The sequence below is a fragment of the Ursus americanus genome, chromosome 4 (assembly GCF_024610735.1).
Source record: "Ursus americanus isolate L20-20 chromosome 4, mUrsAme1.1.p, whole genome shotgun sequence".
Lineage (NCBI taxonomy): Eukaryota > Metazoa > Chordata > Mammalia > Carnivora > Ursidae > Ursus > Ursus americanus.
Window position 1 is genome coordinate 56,252,356 of NC_142130.1, and position 25,264 is coordinate 56,277,619.

The 25,264-nt window shown below is 36.4% G+C and overlaps 1 protein-coding gene and 1 pseudogene across 1 annotated transcript; both read right to left on the minus strand.

Moving 5' to 3' along the window:
• Positions 1-351: 351 nt before the first annotated feature.
• LOC123784271 (olfactory receptor 5AC1-like) lies at positions 352-1,323 on the minus strand. Its single transcript, XM_045785618.2, has one exon. The coding sequence runs from the start codon at positions 1,321-1,323 to the stop codon at positions 352-354; it is 972 nt and encodes a 323-aa protein (XP_045641574.2).
• Positions 1,324-12,200: 10,877 nt separating this feature from the next.
• Positions 12,201-13,116, minus strand: LOC123784272 (olfactory receptor 5AC2-like; annotated as a pseudogene).
• Between the last annotated feature and the right edge of the window lie 12,148 nt (positions 13,117-25,264).

Below are 25,264 nucleotides of genomic sequence, written 5' to 3' on the forward strand. Positions count from 1 at the left end.
CACACCAGCGTCAACAAAGAAACATGCAAATGTTGCCACAATAAAATTATAAACAATTATATCGAATTTAGATGAAATTTGCAAAGAGCGAAAAAGCACACATTCTAAACACTTAATTTAAAAAAGATGTTCTATTTTTCATAAAGAATTCAGTTCTGTGCGATATTAAGACCTTCTTCCATTGAAACAAATATCCACTAAAGTTGACTTTCACCACACAGCACTCAGAAACAGCCCTAGACATTGCCTTCTACTAAATTTATAAAGCCAGGGCTAATGTGCATAATTTCAGATCCCTTGTATTTTGCAGAGTTTGAAAAGAGCAAGTTTAAAATCTGCCTTAAGAACTACTTATGTATTTATTATTCTACTCAAGGCACCTATCACTTCTTTGTTTCTCAGACTGTAAATAAAAGGATTTAGCAGGGGAATTATTATTGTATAAAATATAGAATACATTTTATCTTGATTTTCAGCTAGTTCAGACCCAGGACACACATACATGAAGAAGAGAGTGCCATAGAACAAAGAGACAGAGAGCAGGTGGGCACTGCACGTGGAGAAGGCTTTGCTCCTGCCCTTTTCAGACTTCTTTTTCAGAATCGAGAAGAGGACATAAGAGTAAGAGATGATAATTGTCATAAAAGTGAAAGATTGTATAAAGACTGAAAATATAAAAATCAGGAGCATATTAACTCTAGGGTCAGTACAGGAAATCCTAAACAGTTGTAAAATTTCACAGTAGAAATAATGTATTACGTTGGACTTGCAGAAGGTTAATCTAAATAACAAGCTAACATGCATCATAGGATGAAGAAACCCAATAATATATGAAACACTTAATAACTGAATGCAGAAGATATTGGACATCACCACTGGATAAAGCAAGGGGTTGCATATGGCTACGTAGCGGTCATAGGCCATCACTACCAGTAGGAAACACTCTGTGTTTGCACTGGAAGCAAAAATATAAAATTGGGTGATGCACTCAACCAGGGATATCATATGATCCTTAGATAAAAAATGCATTAGCATCTTGGGAGTCACAGAGGACGAGGAACAAGCATCTGCAAAGGCCAAACTGCCAAGGAGTAAGTACATGGGGGTGTGAAGATGGGGGTCTTTCCGGATGAGAAAAATCAATCCGAGGTTGCCCACCATGGTGGTGAGGTAGATGACCAAGAACACCAGGAACAGGGGGACCTGCAGGCCTGGACGATCTGTAAGGCCGGTGAGAAAAAACTCAGCCACCTGCGTCTTGTTTCCATCAGATTCACTGAAGCTGATCACTGAAATGAAAGAAAAAGTGAAGAACACAGTCATAAAATACCATGAAAATAATCACATTTTATTTGAAAATAAATTAATCTTCTTTGTTTATGTATCCCTTTTAATCAGAATGTTTACTTTTATGCTTGAGCATTCTTTACAAACAATATGTATTTGGCAACTGTTCCCCTAATTTTATATATATACATGTATATATATATACATATATATATACATGTATATATATATACACGTATATATATGGAATTCATTACTGTATAAGAGAAGTGGGCTTATTTTTTATTTGGAAAAAATTGATTGTAATGTAATAATCATCCTCTAATTTTAAAATCTTTAAAAATAGAAATAGAATTTTTAAAAATATGCTAGGGCACCTGGGTGTCTCTGTTGGTTAAGTGTCCAACTCTTGATTTTGGCTCAGGTCATGATCTCAGGGTTGTGAGATTGAGCCCCCCATGGGGTTCTGTGCTGGGCATGGAGCCTGCTTAGGATTCTTTCTCCCTCTCCCTTTGCACCTCCCCCCAACTCCTGTGTGCACGTGAGCTCTCTCTGTCTCTCTGTAAAAAAAACCAAAAAATTTTTAAAAAGTAAATATGCTAAAGATTAGTTATCAAAACCAATAGCATACATTCTAAATAATACAGCATCTCCCTCAAATTAAGAACAGATTGAAATACTTACTCTGACCATTATTGTATGTATTTTTTTAAAAACTGCATTACATCTAAGTTATGAAAGTAATATAATTAAGATATAATGAAATGTCATAATAATTGTAGGAAATAAATTCATATTTGTTCTAATGTTATATTGTTATAATTAAATAACATTATGACTTTAATAAGTGCCAGATGAAAGATGAATACATAAGAATCACTAGATTTTTTTCTTTGCAAACAAGAAAGAGAAATAAAAGGAAAATATATCAATTATAATAGCCATACACTTTAAAATACATTGAAATATTTTAAAATATGTGAGACTTATGTGAATAAAATTGTAAAATTATAAAAACTTATCAAAGATTATTATAAAATTTCTAAAGAAGTAGACAACCAAAATATGTTCTCAGATAAGAATACTTAGTATTATAAATATGTGAGTAGAATTCACTTTATTTTTAGTTAGAACCCTAATTGCTTTTTAGTGTGATAGCATAAGCACAAAATTCTTATAAAAGTATTTTGAAGAAAAAAGGAAAATATGAACATATGAAAGTCAAGTATGCAGTGGTGTTAAAACATAAAGCCATTTAATAGAATGTAATGTGACATAGAAATAAGAAAATGTCATATTAAAACCAAACAAAGTCTCCAAAGATTGATTCAAGTATATTTATTGGAATTTAACATAGTAGATGAATGATTTTTCAATTGAGAATGATGATTTATTCAATAATATTGTGACTATATTTGCCTATCTGAGAAAAAAGTGAGAATGGTTTCCTTTTCTTTTTTTTTTTTTTTTTTAAAGATTTTATTTATTTATTCAACAGAGATAGAGACAGCCAGCGAGAGAGGGAACACAAGCAGGGGGAGTGGGAGAGGAAGAAGCAGGCTCATAGCAGAGGAGCCTGATGTGGGGCTCGATCCCACAACGCCGGGATCACGCCCTGAGCCAGAGGCAGACGCTTAACCGCTGTGCCACCCAGGCGCCCCGAATGGTTTCCTTTTCTATGCTTGTTTTACAATTGCGGCTGGCTAGGGGTACCTGCGCGTCTCAGTTGGTTAAGCATCCAGCTCTTGATCTCAGTTCAGATCATGATCTCAGAGTCCTGAGACTGAGCCCTACATTGGGCTCCATGCCAGCATGGAGTCAGCTTGAGATTCTCTCAGCCTCTGCTCCTCCCCCTGTTCTCTCTCTCTCTAAAAATAAATAAAATCTTTTAAAAAAATAAAAATAAATAAAATCTAAAATCGCTGATAGATCAAGGACTTAAAAGTAAAAATATTAAAAAACCCAATATAAACATTCTAAGAAAATTCATGAAATAAATATAATTTAAACATATTACAAAAATCTTTGGCTAAGGGTGCCTGGGTGGCTCAGTAGGTTAAGTATCTGCCCTCCACTCAGGTCATGATCCCCAGGTCTTGGAATTGAGCCCCACATAGGACTACTTGCTCGGCAGAGAGCCTGCTTCATCCTCTCCCTCTGCCTGCCACTCCCCCTGCTTGTACTCTCCCTCTCTCTCTTTCTTTCTCGCTCAGTCAAATAAATAAATAAAATATAAAAAAATCTTTGACTAATATAAGAAAGCCATAATAAAGAAATAGATATATTTAATCTAATGTTTAAGTTCATGAAAATAGAGTAAGTACCAAATCTTTCACAAGGTAAAAGATGAATAAGACTTTGGAAGAATATGTAAAATTAATATAATATGTAAAATATTAGTACCTATCAGATGCAAAGAAATATTACTAATTGATAAGAAAAGTCAAGTAATTCAATGGAAAAATAAAAATGGAATTGAAAGGGCAAGTCACAGAAGAATATGTCAACACATTCAATAAATGTGGGAAAAGATGTTCACCTTCCCCAGTACTTAAAATGTGCAAATAAAACAAGACATTATTTTTCATTCCTCAGATTAGCAAAATCTACTGGTTGTCAGAATTTGGAAAAGGCCATTCTCACACTTTCTCCTAAAAATGTAAATTATTAAGACTTTGAAAAACAATTTGGCAATATTTTTAAAAATACACATACTTTTCAACTTAGTGATCCACACCTTCAATCCATTCTTTAGTAATAGCATATCATTTCATAGGAAGAGAATCTACTGCAGCATTGTTCATGGTGGCAAACCCTGGAAATAATATGTAAGCCAACAGGATGAAGCAACGGTTGAACAAATCCTGGTATAATCATACTAACCAATATTATGGCAATCATTTAAAATGTTATCACTCTACCACTTTTATCAAAGAAATTTCCACAATTGTTAGGAATGTGAGAAAAGGAAGATGCAGAGAAATGTTTTTACTATTATCCCATTAAACAAACAGGCAACAAAGTCTTAAAATTCCCACTCTGTATATCTATGAACACATACACACATATACATTTGGAAATAACCATATGAACGTAAAGACTGTATGAAATGATAGACCCTAGCTTGTTAATATTTATTGTCTGCTGTAGGTGATAGGAGAATAATAAAGCAAAGGAGGGAGAAATAAACGGTGCCTCCAAAACACTTTTTGTGATAAAGACACAATATATAATGTCATCCTATTTATTCAATTATAGATATTCATATATGGTCAAAGACATATATTTAAGGATAGTCATAAGAGTTTTGATAGTGAAGAAGAGAAAAGGAAACAAGAATAATAATATTATTGCATTTAGTAGGCATCAATAAATATTTTAATTAAAAAATAGAAATAAATCATAAGTAAATTTTATTTTACAGATTTTCTGTAGCATAAAATACAGGAAAAAATATTGGATTATGTAGCATAGGCTTTTGAATATTTTTGGCCCTATTGAATTCATCCATTGAGAGTGATTTCTCTCTCTCTCTCTCATTCTCTCTCTCTTAGTCAAAAGCTTTTTTTGTAAATGAATGAAGTTAGGTATACTAAGCACGAGAAGCTTTTTTAAATAGTTTTTTTCATGTTAAGGTGCCTTTCTTTTTGATATGTTAGTAAAAATTTTATAACTTTTACCAACATTACAGATGGAATATTGGAAGTGGCCTTTAAATAATTTGTTTGATTTTGTTCTATGACCTAAAAATTCTGCCTTAAAGTAAATCCCAAAGAAGAGATCCCAAGATACCTAGAAGTGAACGCACTAACTCTTAGATCACCTAGAAGAAAAAATCTGCTTATAATATGATGTATAAATTCATTGTTTCTCAAAATAAAATGAATAACACAATTTTATACATATACTTCTTGAGGATTAAAACACATAAAAATTTTACCTATTTACCAAAAGTGCATTGTTTAACTTTAAAATAGGTCTATAGGCAGTATTTTTCTTAATGGTTCAACATTAGGGAGAATGGTGAGTTCTTTTCCATCTTCTTTGAGTATACAGCAAGAAAAAAATATCTTTAAAAATTTATCTTTTAAAGTATGTACCCATGAGAAGTCCTGGAAACACAACACAAGCAGCAAGAAGACTGACTGAAATGTCTCCTCTAAAAATTGGCCCTAATGGATACTGATGGCAAGTCATTTAATTTCCAAGGTGGAGGTTTTATCCTGTGTGAGCCTGCCCTGCTTTCTTGACAACCTTAAACCCATAATTGATACACCCTATTTTCCCAATTAGGTCAAGGGCTATTAAGCGTTTGGATCTTTTCCTTATCTATCTACCTATCATCTATCTATCTACCTATCTATCTCTACATTATATATATTTATGTGTGTGTATCTATATATATCCTTATGTATAGTTATACCCCGTGTGTGTATGTGTGTATCCCTATAAACACACACACACATAGACACATATACACATTTGGAATTAAGAGGCTGAAGAATATTATTAGTGGTGACTCTAGTCATCTTTTCATGACTCCATGAACAAATTAAGGAAGTTTAAGCAGCATAATTCAATTGTCTTTTTAGCCTAACAAGGAAAGTTTTCTATAGTATGAAATAACCTCTGAAACTTTTGAGTCATTGTCATTATTTTTCCATTTGTCTCATTTCTTTTTCTTTTTTAATTTTTTTTATTATATGTTAGTCACCATACAGTACATCATTAGTTTTTGATGTAGTGTTCCATGATTCATTGTTTGCATATAATACCCAGTGTTCCATGCAATACGTGCCCTCCTTAATACCCATCACCGGCCTAGCCCAATCCCCCACCCCCCTCCCCTCTGAAACCCTCAGTTTGTTTCCCAGAGTCCATAGTCTCCGGTGGTTCATTCCCCCTTCTGTTTACCCCCCCTTCATTATTCCTTCCTTCTCCTACCGATCTCCCTGCTACTCCTTATTTTCCACAAATGAGTGAAACTATATGATAATTGTCTTTCTCTGCTTGACTTATTTCACTTAGCATAATATCTTCCAGTCCCATCCACATTGATGCAAATGTTGTTTCTATCATCTCAAGTTTATTATTAAAAAGAAATCTTATTATATGTGTCTCTTCAACAGTCAAGCATTTAGTATTTACAACAAGCATCCAGAATTGTCTCTCTTGAAGAGAAACAGAAATTCTCATAGCGTTCTGACCTGGATATTTCATTACCAAATAAGCAAATTGAAAAACTACAAATAATGAAAATTAGATCCTACAAATAATGAAAATTAGATCCTAGTGCCCTCACTCAGTTTCTTTAAGTCTTCTGGAGACTCAGAAAATGATAGGTTTCTTGAAGGAAAGATGATGGGTTTCCAAAGGAAAAAAAAAAGAAAAAGAAATGTAAATTTCCCTCTCCCATACTTTACATTGTTGGGGCCAGTCATCTTTATGGATTACCAAACTGACAAAGCTTTATGGATTACCAAACTGCTTTCACATCCATGGCTGTAGTTCTTCTTAAAACCTTTAAATGAAGAAAAGTGGAAGGTGCAGAATGAAGCAGTGATTCCTTGTGCAAAGCTTTTCCTTGGAAACCTCAATAGTAGGGACATGTTTATTTGTACTCTTTTTCAAATCTATTCGTAAAAAAGAAAAAAAAAATCTTTGGAATTCCCTCAGTGAAAGTTACCAATGGATTCCCTGTAGGACAGAGGCAAAGCTGTTCTACTGGGCATTGTGAGCTAATCAGGGAATAACCCAGACACGGCAGGTGTAACAATTAGAAGCATACTTTATGTCATTAGAGTTCACTGTGAGGGCGACATGACAACTGTCCCTGAGCACTTTTTAGGTCATGTTAATTTCCTTTCTCTTATTGCTCTAGATGTTGCCACGTTCCAACCACCTGATAGTTTCTTCAAATATCTCAAAGATTCATGAAACTCAGAATGTACAGATTCAAATTCAGTCTTTTCTAAAACTGCCACCAAATGTGGCCCTCATCCCGTCTTCCCATTCTCAGTTAATGGCATCATCGTTACCCCATTTTTAAAGAAATAAACCTGAGAGTCATCCCTTGACACTGAATTCCCCCTGAAGCTCTATCAAAACCGTTATCAAACCCATGGCTTTTATCTCCTTAATATCTGTTGAAACCATCCACTTCTCTCAAAAGTCAAGGAAACTCTACCGCCTACCTAGAATACTGACATAACCCTTTGATAATGAATATGTTATTTTCTAATATTTTCTCCTACCACTATCTGCATTTGGGCCGAAGACACCTTTATAAAATGCCAGACCACTGAGATCAGCACCATTCCCACACACATGGATGCAACTCCGTTTAAACCCTTAAATACAACTTATGCTCACTCTTAAAAGAAAGATCAAAATCTTTATGCCTGTGTATCCCTCCCCTTATCCCGAAACTTACCCAATCATCCCCTATACACAAGTTTTGTCCAATGTAGTTAATAGATTCATTTAGATGAATGATCAAAGAACTAAAGTTAAAAATCAAAATTATAGTAAATTAAAAATCATGACTTCTGTCTGCAGTTTGATGAGGAAAAAATTCAGAGTTTGTCCCTTTGTTTTTCTAAGCTTAGTGTAAGTGTAACCTTATTTTACAGATTTTCTGTATTGTAAAATAGAGAAAAAATATTGGGGTACCTGGGTGGCTCAGTCAGTTAAGCATCCAACTCTTGATTTTGTTCAGGTCATAATTTCAGGGCCCTGAGATCTAGCCCTACATTGGGCTCACTCTGGGTGTGGAGCCTGCTTCAGATTCTCTCTCTTATCTCCCCTTTCGGCCCAGCTTTCTCTCTTTCTCCCTCTCTAAAAAAAAAAAAAAAAAAAAAAAAAGTAAAGAGTTCTCCTTAAACAGTGGCTAAGCTGCCAACATCTCTCCAAGCCCATTAGAACTCTACCTGACATGCTGCCTCTGTGGGATGAGTGCACACGTGCCTTTGTGATGAGGCTGACAGAGCTCAAGAAGCCAGGAAGACGCCCCAGCAGTGCCCGCTGGCTGGCACTACATTTTCTGCAGCAGCGTGAACAGGTCGTAAGATTTTCCAGTGGGTCATAAGAAAATAACAAACAGTAATTATGAATTTGTCCTTTCACTGTCTTGGACATAGTAAAGCATACAACAAAAATCTAGGTAGGAGATAGTAACACCTTGAATTTCTGACAGATAATAGGATTTATGGCTCAGTGCTGCAAAGGTTTCCTCTGAGAAATACTTGTGGTGTAATAGCCATGAGATTCACTCAGTGAAAAGGGAAATTATGCTGTCTATGGGTAGGTTTGTGGATTGTGCAAATTTAATACCAAGGGCCTTGCATTTCCTTGTCAGAGCAGGAACTTTAAAACATTGCATATATATATATATATATATATATATATATATATATATATATATATATATATATATATATATATATATACACACACACACACACACACACACACACACTCTTGGCCACAGAGGCTCTCTTATCCAGTTCAGCTGAAAGCTTCCCCCACCACCCTCCTTCAGAACAGCCTAATTCTCTCTTCCTCAACCAGTCTCAGGGCCTTCATTCCAGCTTCTGACTTTTGCTACAGTTGACTTGTTTCACCCTTTCACACAATACAAGTGCTGGGCCTGATGACAGCACCAGACTCTTGAATTCAGTTAATTAGTCATGTCTCTTCTTCCCGGGTGATAGCTTGCTGAATATACAGACAGGGAGCCTGGTGTGTTGAAATGAGAATTAGAGTTAAAAGGAGCTGCCTCTGTTATTCCATGTGCTACAGCACTAACACGTCTCACTTGCAAAAAATGAAGATGTTTGGCTAGAGGATCCTGACTGCTTTACAAGGCTATTCTTCATTGTGCCTGGAATTCTAAGGATATTTTTTTTTTCTTATTGGGATCTAGGAGCATTTAGAAAGTAGAAAAGTAGAGAAGGGAAGGAAATATTCATTCTTTCATGATTTGGCTGTAACTCAGCCCCCCCCCCTTTTTTTAGTGTATCACTGACAGTGGGAAGGTGGAAATTTATGGGGTAGAGGTCCTTATGTAAGAAACAACCTCATTCCCAAGTACTAGAAGAAATAAATTATCCGTCTGAATAAATGTGTTCCATATACAGAGTTTTTAATCTTTCCTTCAGACCTTGGATCAGTGAGAAAGTGACACAGGAGAAACTTGAAAGCTTTTTTCTTCTCCCTATAGCCTAGAATACTAATTAAATAATATTTAACATACTGGAATAAATTTACCCCACAATGTTTCCATTGAACTGTTATGATTTTGTCTCAATAAAATGAAATATTCCAGTGAAATCAGACAACCAGTCTGAAATGGATAAGGCAGTTTTTCTTAACGGTGGCATTCATGGAAACAAGGTTCCATTAGTTTGGGTGATGGGGTGTGATGGTAGCTTTACATTTAATATATCACCTCATTTGCCTGTTTCTCAGATTTCATAGGATGGCTACGGCATAATGTTTCTTCAGTTCATTGATAATGTTGTCTAGCAGTCCACAGACATGCCCATATATTAGATCATGCATTCAAATATAGATGTGGTCCATATATACAATGGAATATTACTCAGCCACCAGAAAGGATGGTTACCCAACATTTGCATCAACATGGATGGAACTGAAGGAAATTATGCTAAGTGAAATAAGTCAAGCAGAGAAAGACAATTATCATATGGTTTCACTTATTTGTGGAACATAAAGAATAGCAGGGAGGACATTAGGAGAAGGGAGGGAAAAATTAAGGAGGAGAAAACAGAAGGGGAGATAAACCGTGAGAGACTATGGACTCTGGGAAACAAACAGAGGGTTTTAGAGGGGGGTGGGGGGGATGGGTTAGCCCAGTGATGGGTATTAAGGAGGGCATGTATTGTATGGAGCACTGGGTGTTATACACAAACAATGAATCATGGAACATTACATCAAAAACTAATGACTAACATAATTAAAATATATATATATTCTGAGTCCCTACTGCAATTTGAATAAAGCCCCAAATTCCCAGCCATTCAAAACTTCTCCAAACTTTGTTTCCAACCTACGTTTTCAAGTCCATCTCCAAAATTGACATGTGCCAAAGCTACAAAATATACTCATATATCTTAGAATATTGAACAATCTCTAATAGGTGATTTGTTTGTTGCTTTTTTTTTTTTAGCTTTTATATTTATTTGAGACACAGAGCAGGGGAAGAACAGAAGGAGAGAGAGAAGCAGACTCTCTGCTAGGTAGGGAGCCTGACATGGGGCTTGGTCCCAGAACCCTGAGATCATGACCTGAGATCATGGCAGACTGTTAACTGACTGAGCCACCAAGGTGCCCCATCTAATAGGTAATTTGCGATGAATTCCAATGTTCAACAACCTATTGCATACAAGTCAAATGTCCATTATCTTTTCTCCTATCAGTTTCATTACAAATAGGTAATATTTCCTCTGTTATGTGATCCACTGATTTATATAATAAGATGAATACTCATCTGGCCCATACAGAAATTTCAGTAGTTTTCAGTAGCTAGCCTTATTAATATCGTAGTCTCAGATATTCTTAACTGAACATGGCATTCATAGTGATGGTATAAATCATATTCACATGGCCTGACCCCATGCATCATTAGGCATAGAGTGGATATATGTGAAAATGGATAAAACAGAAACAATATAAAAATGATGAGAGGCCTGTAGATTGAAAGGTCTTGAATTATGTGACTTCTCTAATCCACTGTTGCCACATAATACCAACCGTACACCTAGGGCCACAGACCTGCTTTGGGCCCAGTGGAAGAAGTGGTATAGGAGGCACATAGAGTTTGACAGACTATTTTCCAGTACAACCACTAGTTTAGAAACAGAATTTTCTGCAAAAATGAATGTTAAACCATATAGAAAGACCAGGTATTGTCGTTAAGAATCATATATCAGGTAAGAAATATAGCAGAAACAGAAAAACTTTACTCATTCATTTAGACAAATATTATTGTTTTATTCTTAATGAAAATACAAGAATATAAATAAGGAGGTCAAAAAGCATACAATGGATACCATGCTGGAAGAAAAAAAATCACAAAAGAGATACAAAGATATAATAAAGTTTTAATTTAATCAGTCCCTCTAAAATGAGACATCATTATTAGAGTTGTTTTTTTTTTTGTTTTGTTTTGTTTTGTTTTTTATGTGACAGAGAGACAGCCAGCGAGAGAGGGAACACAAGCAGGGGGAGTGGGAGAGGAAGAAGCAGGCTCATAGCAGAGGAGCCCGATGTGGGGCTCCATCCCGTAACGCCGGGATCACACCCTGAGCCGAAGGCAGACGCTTAACCGCTGTGCCACCCAGGCGCCCCTGGACCACATCTTCTTAATCCAGTCATCTGTTGAAGGGCATCTTGGCTCCTTCCACAATTTAGCTATTGTGGACAATGCTGCTATGAACATTGGGGTGCATATGGCCCTTCTCTTCACTACGTCTGTATCTTTGGGGTAAATACCCAAAAGTGCAATTGCTGGATCATAGGGTAGCTTCACAACGAAATGATTCCCACTTACACAGCAGTCTCTGTTACTGTCAGTTATTAAATGGAATTTGGAGGAGGAGTCCCTGACAGATATCAAAGACCAAATGTTCAGATAAAGAAGAATTACAATATTTTTAAATAAACCAACTATTGGTAATATGAGTCATTTCAATTGACATGATAACTTTAACTGGACCCCCATCCAAGTAAACGTTGTGTGAAGCTGAGTTCCTTCACCCAGTGTTCAATGACTACCCTGACCACTAGCTCTTTTGTAAAAGGGCAGGACCATGGCTAATCTGCAAGACTTAAGAACTTATTTATGCAAAGTGTGAAAGAAGAAGCAATTTAAAATTTCCTTTGGGAACTGCTTACTTCTTTGTAGCTCTTCTCAGGGCACCTATAAACTCTTTATTTCTCAGGCTGTAAATAAATGGGTTTAGCCGGAGAATGATAGTGGTATAGAATATGGAACACAATTTGTCCTGATCTTCAGCTTGGCCAGATGCAGGACGCACGTGCATGAAGATGAGAGTGACATAGTACGATACAGGGAGCAAATGGGCACTGCATGTGGAGGCTTTGCTTTTGCCCTTTGCAGACTTCTTTTTCAGAATGTCAAAGAGCACACAAGTATAAGAGATTATGATGGTCATTAAAGTAGATATTTGCATTAAAGCTACAAAAATAAATATCATTAGTACATTAATAGATGGGTCATTGCATGAAATTTTGAACAGTTGTAAAATTTCACAGTAGAAATAATGTATTATGTTAGACCTGCAGAAAGTTAATCTTAACAAATTCACATGAATCAGGGGATGCAGAAAACCAACTGCTTTGAAATAATTATCAATTGAGTGCAGAGTCTGTTGGACATTATCACTGGATAAAGCAAGGGGTTACGTATGGCCTATAGTGGCCATAGGCCATCGCTAGCAAAAGGAAAGATTCTATAGTTGCACTGGGAGCAAAAAAATAAATTTGGGTGATGCACTCAGCTAAGGATATCATTGCAGTCATGTCTAAGAAATTGACCGGCATCCTGAGAGTTACAGAGTTTGAAGTGCATGCATCTACAAAGGCTAACCCACCAAGAAACAAGTACGTAGACATGTGAAGATGGGCATCCTCCCAAACAAGAGCCATCAGTCCAGGGCTGCCCGCTTTATAGTGATGAGGTAGACGACCAAGAATATGAGGGAAATGGAGGAACTGCAGCCATGATCGCTCTGTAAGTCCCGTGAGGGCCAACTCAGTTACTAGAATCTCGTTTCCTTCTGACATATCCACACTTGATCATTGTAAAGGGAAAATATGTACCAAAGATAATCACTAAAAATAACAGAAAATAGTAGCATTTTATTTGCAAATTACATTGTACCTTAGTATTGTTTTCCACTTAATTAGTAATTTTTAAAGTTTAACTCTCAGCCTATAGTAAATCTGTTTACGAATTCTTTGTTTAGGTGTCTGACCCTAAAATTGGAAAAATCTGAAAAAAATGCAAATTTTGAAGCATTCTCAAACCATGTGGAGGACTCTTGCAAGCAGAAGAGATGCAAATGTAAGAAGAGAGAGAGATACTTCATCCCCCCCCCACACAAAGTTCATGACAAAAACATAATATATGTATCATAAGCCCTTTTTTATGTAATTTTGTTGTGTGTGTGTGTTTGTGTGTGTTTGCATCTGTGTGTCTGTGTGCATGTGTGTGCCTAGAAAGATATATAAAAGGATGGTCACAAGTACATTAATAAAAAAGAAAAAGAAAATCCTATTTTTTTTTAAAGATTTTATTTATTTATGTGACAGAGAGACAGCCAGTGAGAGAGGGAACACAGCAGGGGAGTGGTAGAGGGAGAAGCAGGCTCGCAGCGGAGGAGCCTGATGTGGGGCTCAATCCCAGACCGCCGGGATCACGCCCTGAGCCGAAGGCAGACGCTTAACGGCTGCACTACCCAGGCGCCCCAGAAAATCCTATTGTTACCTTTAAAGAGGAGTACTTGACACTGAAAACTAATGTAAATTAGGAATAAATAGTCTGTAAATTTTTCTATGAAACTTTTCTTAATTATCTTTAATTATTAATGATAGTTTCTATGTAAATATTTGGTAATAGACTTTGACTATTAAGAGCAGTAATGATTTTTTGAAATAGTCAAAGATATTTAGAAATTGTTAATGATGGTGTCCAAGCATGGTAGTCATTTTTATAGTTTTCTTCATATGTTTCAGTACTTTTCTTACCTAATTTATTCCTAAGGAGTTTATATAGGTTTTACTGCTATTATGAATATAACAGCTGATATTTTCATGAAGTAACAAGATTGGTTTTCTTCTGTGACTTTTAAATGACATCTGAAAGAAATCAAGAATAGGATTTTCCAAATATCTCAGTGAATGCGTAACCTTCCTTAAAAGAGAAACAAAAAATGTATTTACCATAATAATAACACTTGAAATAATAATAACTTACTCATTTAAAAAATCAATTTTATAATTTTATACATAGAGATGTAAATGAGAATGCATTTTTAAAAACTGGGCTTGTTGTGGACAATGCTGGTATGAACAAACAGCAGGAAGATCGGTAGGAGAAGGAAGGGAAGAATGAAGGGGGGTAAACAGAAGGGGGAATGAACCAGGAGAAACTATGGACTCTGGGAAACAAACTGAGGGCTTCAGAAGGGAGGGGGGAGGGGGACTGGGATAGGCCAGTGATGGGTATTAAGGAGGGCACATATTGCATGGTGCACTGGGTGTTATACGCAAATAATGAATCATGGAACATTACATCAACAACTAAGAATATACTGTATGGTGACTAAGATAACATAATAAAAAATTATTATAAAAAAATAAAAGAAAAGAAAAAAATAAAAACTGGGCTTGTTTAACCAGTGGGGAAAATGATGAGTTGCTATCTTCCATCTTCACTAAACTAAAAAAAAATTAATATTTAATTTACTAAACACAGACCCACAGGGATCCCTATTATAATATATACCCCTAAAAAGATTTACTGGAGTGTATTTGCTAAAAATAGACTATGTGAATGTTAAGGAAATGTCATTTTCTTTCCAAAGTGGAAGTTTGGTCCCAAATAAAGTGTCCTTGCTTTATTTGCAGCACAAATCACCAAATAATAGTTATTTCTAATGTCACTTCATTGAGTCAGTATAATTAAGCCAAGAGGTAGTAAGCTTTGGAAATGTATTTTCTTAAGAATAATGTGAACGATAGCTCTATTTTTACCTTCTTAAGACACCTCCATGCAGCAGCCCCTGGCTGAGAACTTATGCTAAGGATATAATAGGAAAACATGTTTGTGACCTTGCGGGCTTTACCGTAAAGGTCAGAGCACAGCGGCCAGAACGCCCAGCTTACACAGCAGTTGGGAACGCCCAGCTCGCTCAGGGCAGAAAGCTCCCCCAACCGAAACTTGATTGCTCTTGACAATAGCCCGCAGGGTCCATAGAAACATGTTTAAGATAGGCCTCACTTGCTGAGCGTTACGTCATCTAATCCCGTGACCTTTCCCGTGACGTACTACTATTCACTAGGATGTAATAGGGATTATTCCCTTGCTTGTCTTTGATTGTTTATTGCCAATAAATACATGAGGTTGCGGCTGTTCCGGGCGATCTCTGTCTTGGTGGTGTTAGGCCGGGCAGTTGTCCCCTGCACCCATGCTCTCTTCCGCAAGCTAACCTGTCTGTGCCTCGTCCTTCTCCCCAGTCAACGCGTGGCGCTGAGGGCGGTGTCGCAGCACCTCCATACTGTTTACCTGAGTGGCTCCACCAGTTGCATTTCCACCAATGGTGTAAGAGGGTTCCCCTTTCTCCACATCCTCACAACATCTGTTGTTTACTGTTGTGTTAATTTCAGCCATTCTGACTGGTGTGAGGTGGTATCTCATTGGGGTTTTGATTTGTATTTCCCTGATTCCAAGTAATGTTGAGCATTTTTTCAAGTTTCTGTTGGCCATTTGTTTTTTTTGTTTTTTTTTTAAAGATTTTATTTATTTATTCGACAGAGATAGAGACAGCCAGCGAGAGAGGGAACACAAGCAGGGGGAGTGGGAGAGGAAGAAGCAGGCTCATAGCAGAGCAGCCTGATGTGGGGCTCGATCCCGGAACACCGGGATCACGCCCTGAGCCGAAGGCAGACGCTTAACCGCTGTGCCACCCAGGCGCCCCTCTGTTGGCCATTTGTATGTCATCTTTGGAGAAATGGCTGTTCATGTCTTCTGCCCATTTATTGACGGGATTGTTCGGGTTTCAGTGCTGACTTTGATAAATTCTTTATAGATCTTGGATAATAGCCCTTTTTTTTTAAAGATTTTATTTATTTATTTGACAGAGACAGCCAGTGAGAGAGGGAACACAAGCAGGGGGAGTGCGAGAGGAAGAAGCAAACTCTATCAATCCCTGAACGCTGGGATCACGCCCTGAGCGGAAGGCAGACGCTTAAGGACTGCGCCACCCAGGCGCCCCTGGTTAATAGCCCTTTATCTGAAGTGTCATTTGCAAATTTCTCTTCCCATTCCATAGGTTGCCTTTTAGTTATTACAACTAGCGGGTATTATGCTGAGCAAAATAAGTCAATCAGCGAAAGACAATTATCATATGGTTTCATTCATATGTGGAATTTAAGAAGTAAAAGAGAGGAGCATAGGGGAAGGGAGAGAAAAATAAGATGAAATCAGAGGGGGAAAAACCATCAGAGACTCTTAACAATAGGAAACAAACAGGTTGCTAGAGGGGAAGTGGGTGGGGGAATGGGGTAACTGGGTGAGGAGCGTTGAGGAGGGCACTTGATGTACTGAGCACTGGGTGTTCTGTGCAGTGGATGAGTAACAAATCTACATCTGAAACTAATGATACACTATATGTTAACTAACTGAACATAATAAATTTTAGAAAAAAGTAATGTGAAACATCTCCAAGTTAGAATAAAGGAGACAGTGCTATATATATAAAACATATATATAACATTATATATTATATATTATGTAGTATAAGGGTATATCACAGAGCTTATTCCCTCACAATTCCATGAAATTTTAAGAGCTATGTGTTATAGACAGCCACCAAACTCAAAAGTTTAGGATGATCTTCATTCTGCAAAGTTACAAATAAGGTAGATACAAACTACATCGCTGTCTGAATTCTAAACTCTCTGCGTTATAAAAGTTAAAACGTTGAATGGTTCTTATCATTTTTCCTATTTACTTCATTTTTCTATTATTTACAGTGAAGTTTTATAATATGTCTCTTCTACAGTAAGTCGTCCTTTCTCATCCATCACAAATTGATCACTGGTTGAGAAAAATCTCAATGCCTCACTGGAATTTGAATTTCTTGCATAGATATTCTGTTATCTAAAAACAAATTGCAAAACACTAAGTAATAGAAAATGTAGAGAGCACAGCACTCTCACCCAGTTCCCACAAAACACTGGGAAATTAGAAAGTGATGGTTTTCCAGACCACTCAAAATACCTCTTCCACTCTAAGGATCTGGAGGAAATACCACTTAGCTGCTAAGTTTGCTGGAATAGCTCTTCGATGACATAGACTTGGGTAGGAGGATGGGTGCAGTACCCAGCTCAAGTGTCATGGCCTTCCATAGTTCTCACTAAAGTTTTCATATATTTTATTAAATAAGTGCTTCTCAATTTATTGTAAAACCTTTGTTCATCTCTAGAGACTTTGAATAATTGCTCTGTTAATTGGGCCAAGTTCTTCACATTATTCTGGTAGTCTCACTCCTAGAAAGATGTTTTTCTCTTTATCATTTACATTTATCATATTTTTCATATCACATTAAGGAAATTAAGCATTTGGTCAATTAGATTGACATCAAATACTGCCTTTATTACTTAATATATATGTGTGTAAAGGTATAGCTTAGACTAGTGTGACCTACAAAGTCTGTGGAATTTTATTCCCATCATCTAAGGCTCAGGAAAAATAAGATTTTATAATTTAAATCTGTTATTCTATCTTACTACAACATACTGCCATATATAAAAATAGAAATTTCTGGAATAAACAAGTAAAATTTACACTGTGCAGATGACATGATACTATATATAAAAAACCCAAAATACTCCACCAAAAAACTAGATAAATGAATTCAGTAAGTTCACAGAACACAAAATAAAAGAAATCTGTTGAAGTAGCAGGGAGAGAAAACAATCCCACTTACAATTGCACCAAAAGTAATAAAACACCTAGGAATAAACTTAACCAAGGAGGTGAAAAACCTGTGCCCTGAAAACTTTAATAAGAAGCACTGATGAAAGAAATTAAAGATGACACAAATAGATACTTCATGCTCATGAATGGGAAGAAAAAATATTGTTAAAAAGTCCATAGTACAAAGATCTGGTGAATCAAAGAAGTCTAAGCATGTGCATACTAAAATATGAGAATATCATCGAGTGAATAAACTCTATAATTTGCAATTTTTCCCTTAAACTGAGGTTGATAATGTTATATAAAATAATTGCAAATTTTACATAGGTGTATATAAACAGAGTAAAAAATAGACACATTTTAAGAGCTCAACTGATAATTAATTTACTGCACTGTAATATAAACAAAAATGGAGGACTAGCTAACAAAAACAAAACACCTTCTACAATATGGAACTCTGAAAAGGCCTAAGAAACAATCATTCCAGAAAGAACGGCACTCGCTTTATATGAATAGTCTATGACTATTTGATGATTGTTGAACAGAAATTAGTGTTAGCCATTTTTATATATATATTTCTTTCCAGAAAACTAAATTTTGTGTAAATTTTCACTATTAACAATCATTTGAAGATTTTCTCCTCCCCTCAGATAAAAGTATATTCTTTTTTCTTTTTCAGATAAAAAAATATTCTGTCTCTTTGGTCATCAAAATCCAGAACAATAAAAAGAGATTCCGTAGGAACTTAGCTAAATCCCCCATGAAATTTCCATTTTGGGGTAAGCGTCACAATAGTCATCAAACAGGAAGAGTTCTGACTTAATTATAATCACCTAATCTTCAGCAACTGGTTTGTCAAGCTTTAAGAGTAACTATTGTCAAGAACTGGTGTTAGTCTGCTATATTCATGGGGCCAGAAGATAGGAGGCAACCAGGTCAGAGGCAAAGAGCTTTATTACTCACAGCATTATTCAGCTTTTGTTCTAGTCCCTTGAAACTTAGTTCCCATGGCCTTATGTTAAGTGAAACTCAGTTCCCCTGTACATGTAATGAGTTGTGTTATAGGAGGAAACCCTGAGCTTAGAAAACCTGAATCTTCTATAATGGGCAGCAAATCGGTCTGCTCTTTGCTCTGAAGACACAATCTCCACATACAATCACATACTCTTCCCAAATTGCTGTACAAACATCCTTGAAAAGTCTAGAACAAAGATAGCCAATGCCTCTGCTTGTAAGGAATGCAGAAAAATGAAAGACCCATGGAGAATTGTGTTCCAACAATCATTATAGATAATTCTCAACCCTGGATGGACATTAGAGCCATCAGGGGAACTTTGAAAAAATACTGAGCCTAACCCTTAGCAATTCTGATTTTATTTGACCTGTTGGGTCCTGATGTTACAATTTCTTACAGTTGCTCCAGGTAATTCTTTCTGCAATCAAGAATGAGAACCACTAACCTATACTTTTAGAGGAAGATGTGGTAAAAGAAAGCAATCAAGATAAAATCCAATGACTTTTCATTAACTGCATTAGGGCTTATCTCCAGAGTCTGATGAGTGAGAGGATTATCTAGCTCTAAAATATCCTGTAAACTGGCAGCACCCGTAATGCTCCTACTCAAATGGGTGATTTAGAAATAAGGTAGCTTCCAGGGGCGCCTGGGTAGCGCAGTCGTTAGGCGGCTGCCTTCGGCTCAGGGCGCGATCCTGGCGTTCCAGGATCGAGTCCCACATCGGGCTTCTCCGCTGGGAACCTGCTTCTTCCTCTCCCACTCCCCCTGCTTGTGTTCCCTCTCTCACTGGCTGTCTCTCTCTGTCAAATAAATAAATAAAATCTTTAAAAAAAAAGAAAAAAAAAGAAATAAGGTAGCTTCCAAATCATCTCCACCATAAAATATAAAATTGGAAAGAATAAAAATGTCTGCAAAAAGCGTACAGAATTTTAGGGAAAATCCAGCAAATGCTCCCCAAACTTTTGGAAAGAAAAAAAAAAAGAAGAAGAAGAAGAATCCTGAAACCATAGCCAGGGCCTGACCTTCACCCCCTCAACTCCAACCCTGTTGAGGGAGAGAAGTGGGGGGAGGGCAGGAAGAGGCTGACCCTATATCCATCTATAAGCTTCTTTTTATTTTATTTTTCCCTCCCACTTTCCCCTCCTGAACACTTCTAGATCTTTACTCATACTCTGCTTCTTTTTCCTTCCCCATTTTCTTCTTTCCCACACCATGAACTTCTTAGACACCTATTAACATATAGTATAGTGATTAAGGGTAGAGATCCTGGAGCCAAATTGCTTGGGTTTAATCATTTTCAGGCACTTCTTGAAATTACTTACTTAATCTCTTTGTACTCCAGTTTCCTCATGCGTACAATGAGGACAGAGTAGCTCTACTTCATAAGGTTCTATGAAGATTAAATGAGATACTACTTATACTTGGAACACTGCCTTAATGAGTGTCATATAAATGTTTGCTAAATAAATAGATCTTTATATGGTATATCCCATATGATAAAAATGTTTTAAAAGTGTGTAAATTTTATATTTATATTTTAAAATTACATAAGAACATATGTATATTCTTTTTAAAAAAGAACATATGTATTCCTCACCAAATATCCATGTATGAGTCTTTTATATTCTGGGACTTATGTTAAGCTCTGCCACTTGAGAATATTCAACTCAATTTCATTAGTGACAACTGAAAGAAGAAATAGCTCAGTAAATTCTTACAAAGTAATTTCTTAGAAACTCACTTTAGCACCATGTTCCTTCCAATCAAACATTTTATTCAATCTGTTGAAAGAGAGAAAGGAATAGAAAAAGAACTTATAATAGTTTTCCAGACTTCACTGAATAGTTTTAAGTCCTTTTATTCACTCTGATAATAATCTAGCCAGTGCAATCCTAATAACTATGATTAGAGTAACAAAGTGCGTAAGTGATTGGGAAAATGTACCTTATGCCAGAAGTAATTTAGAATGAATCTTTAACTTTACTTCTTTTCAGTCTGGGATATACACCCTCTGGGAGAAGGAGAGAGCTTAAAACGCTGGGTATCAGTAGAACCTAAAAAAAATGTTTACTGAGGATTTCTGCACTGATAAATGGCACAGGAAGCCATTGACATCATGTAATGTTACTTGAAGAAATTTAACATTAATGTGAAGTATAAAGAAAAGTAACTTGAATAGAATGATACTCATTTGAATGGAAAAATTGTAAAATGCTCAAGGTTAAAATTGTCCACAACAAAAAAAGAACATTATGGAAAACAAGAAATATAGATTGGAGAATTAAAGGATGACGACAGCAAAATTTATATGGAATGGTAGAAAGCTACTACAAGGATAAAAAGGGGAAATTCATGGCAGAATAAATTAGCCAACATCTTTAGAGGTAGGAGGGTGGATACAGGATACTTTGTAAAGGAAGCTAAATAACTACTTACTTAAGCAGGAGTTGAGAAAGTTTTGGAACAAGATTTTACTTTTTGCTTAGGTATACCTGGGAGAAGATATGTGAACTAAAAATGTTACAGAGCAAACAACATTTAGAGAGCAAGCAAGATCAAATAAAACATCACAGGGATTTTTTCCAATGTTCAGCTGTCTAGAGTAAGTGTGATGTAATATATTTCACTAATTTGTCTTCCCTCCGTTCTCTGTTGAAAGTTGCAGAAATAAAGAAAAACACATTACAATAGTTCCTCCCTGAACTTGACAAACTAAATTACAGCTATATCCATATTAAACATTGTTTTGGTTTCTTGCTTCCCAGAAGTATCTTCTGAAGAGGTTCATTTTCGACTGGTCAGTCAAAAGGATTGAGAAAGTTTCTGAAGTCAATAATAAGAATCTGATAATATGTGCATATTAAATATTGAGAACTCGTCATTTCCAAATATATTATAGAATCCAGTTGATTATAGCTATCAATTTATTCCATAATTGAGTTGTAAAGGGCCAGGGATGCTGACATTGATGGAGCTCAGGAAGGAAGAAGCAAGTGCGAATCCGTAGCTGACAAGGACCTGATTCGAATCAAGATTAATAAGGGTTGATATTAATAAGGACTGAATTAATCAATACCCTATGTAATTTGAATCTCAACTTAAAGTCTCTCATTATCAGCCCAGCACTCATTTAGAGAGATGTTTGGGGACTGGTGATGGAAATGTCTGCTAATAATGCCCATTGCTCCTCACATAAGAATTGGAAAGTTATTTAGTGAAACTGTTGTCTAATTTCCTGTCACCAAACTTTTGCAAATTTCCCTTGGGTAGTTTCTCGTTATTTTGAATAATTAGCACTCTCTTGGCACCCTGTTAAGTTTTTTTGTTTTTTGGTTTTCTCTGTCGAAGCGAAGATGATCACTCTCAAGACTGGTATAACAGAAGTCCTAACGTGAGCTGTATTTCAGTCATTATAGTTGGCTTCATCCTTACTCTCGAAGAGCCCGAAATAAATTGAAAGGAGAGCTCCCTTGTGCCAGTTTCTCCTCAGGTCAAGACCAAATGAGCCAGTCTCTTCTCACCTAATTACCCACCTTGGATATTGACCTAAGGTTCAGAGGGTAGTTAACTATCCCAAAAGACTGGCTCCAACATTTCCTGAGCCATTTAAAAACAGGCTTAAAAATTCAGCTTTATAGTTCACCAAAGTAGGAGATATAAGGTTTTGATATCTTTTATCCTCAATTTATCTTCATTTCCCTTATTGGATTCATGATAATTTATAGTGTTTAATGCTCCAAGAATTCATTAATAAAAGTTACAGGGGCACCTGGGTGGCTCGGTTGTTAAGCGTCTGCCTTCGGCTCAGGGCGTGATCCCGGAGTTCTGGGATTGAGCCCCACATCGGGCTCCTCCGCTGGGAGCCTGCTTCTTCCTCTCCCACTCCCCCTGCCTGTGTTCCCTCTCTCACTGGCTGTCTCTCTCTGTTAAATAAATAAAATCTTAAAAAAAAAAAAAGTTAAATATTGACAGCTAAATAAGTAACTGTGAAATATGATAGTAGTAAATTTGTCCTAAAGTATTTACATTTGCAAATTTTCAAGTGTTCCATGTGCCCTCCTTATCTTTGTTTAACACCCTCTTCAGTTGACCCTAATTAGGAGCAATTCTCTCTGGTTGCAAAGTGATAACTACCACAAACATGTTGTCTGACTAGTGATAGCCCTATATGTTGTTGAGTGTGAATAAATAGTTATAGAGCTTATAGATGACATGGATCAGTCTTGCTGCAGAATCCAAGTATTATAGTGTTTGATGATTCAACTTTTATGGTCATAGAGAAGAGTAGCATGTTTGACTTCTTTTTCCTTCACTTGAACTTTAATATCATAATGATACCAGGTTCTACGAATTACCATTATCCACTCCAATTAGAGCAGGATCACCATATTGATTTAGTTCTCTGCTTCTTTATTAACAGTGCCTGATGTACTTAACATTACACTAAGTTTAATTTCTGTGGAATTTAGAGCTAGATTGACAAATACTAGTCAAGAAGTGTACAGAATTCTCCCAAGGCAGCAAAAGAATTTCAACATCTTCTTAATGCAGTTTCCACTGATGAAGAGAAAAGTCCTATAAAGAATAAAGTAAATATACTATAGCCTGGTTATGGCCTTTATGAATGGAACATTGGAGTTGACACAGATGTGAGAAATTATAAACCCAGGACTTGACACTATTTCTGTTTAAACAGTAAAGAGTGCATGGAGACCCTTATTTTGCTGTAAAGGGTAAATAGTAAAATATGGAGATCTGTGAAGGTCAAAATGTCCTGAACATCATTACCATTTAGAAAAATATAGTGGTTTCTAGGGCACCTGGGTGGCTTAGTTGTTAAGCATCTGCCTTTGGCTCAGGGCGTGATCCTGGAGTCCTGGGATCGAGCCCTGCATGTGGCTCCTCTGCTGGGAGCCTGCTTCTTCCTCTCCCACTCCCCCTGCTTGTGTTCCCTCTCTCGCTGGCTGTCTCTCTCTCTCTGTCAAGTAAATAAATAAAATCTTTAAAAAAAGAAAGAAAAAATATAGTGGTTTCTATCCTGAGACCTTTAAGTGGATCTGACTCACCTTTGTACAAGAGAATTTTCTTAAAAAGGTATGCTATAGGTTTAGTTGATTTATTTGTACTCTGTGTCATCTAAAAGTAATTAATGTTGGCTCTTAAAAATTAATTTAATCCTTTTTATCCATACGGTTTCCATGAGATAATGGAAACCAGAAGAATCTGAATCTCTCCCACACATCCTCAAATTTTAAAAAATGCTGATGAACAAAGAAAACAAAATATCCATAAAGAGGAACTTGGGTGGCTCAGTTGGTTAAGGGAAAGACTCTTGGTTCTCTTGGTTTCTGATCTAGTCGTAATCTCATGCATTGTGAGTTAGATAGAGCCCCTGCAGAACCTGGAGTGGAACTCCAAGCTCAGGAGGGAGTCTGCTTGAGGATTCTCTCCCTCTGCTCCTTCCCCGACTCATGTGCACATACATGCATGCACTCTCTCTAAAATATATAAACAAATCTCTTTAAAATATCCATAAAACACATTTTACATATACCTAGGAAACAGAGAGTACTATGAACTTTAATTTACAGGTAAGCAGTAAATTATACTCAAAAATTCACTCTGGAGCCTGGACCTAACTAGAGAAAAGACAAGAGACTCTACAGGGAAAGGAAAAAAAAAAAAAAAAAAGCAGAACTGAGGCCCCAGGATAGCAGAACACAGATAAAATTAATCCCAGAATTAGGAAGTTCCATCTTGAGTGAAGAAAATACCAAGAACCATTCTGAAACTTGATAGTTAAGAGCAAAGAACGTGTGGTATCAAAAGGAGAGTGCCTGGAAGTATACAAGAGGAAGATAAGCAGTCTCAGTCGGAGCATCTCTTCTGCTGGAGGTAGGCTTTGGAAGATGGAGAAAGCCTTGTCGAGCTTGGTGGTAAAGAGAAAGAAGGGAATTAAATGTCCTAAAGAGATAAAAGAGAATCACAAAATCAGAAAATACTTCAAACTGTTCTCCAAGGAAGGTCCTAGAAATTTGAAACTTTCATTTTAGTATAGACCACCAGAAGAAGGGCATGGTGAACTACAAAAATCTACTAAACTAACCAAACCCGTTCTACATGTCTATCAATACCTATAACTGATGGTCCTGGAAAATAACATTTCAAAAGACCAGAAAGCAACTGAAAATATCCACAGTAAGCTATGATAAGAT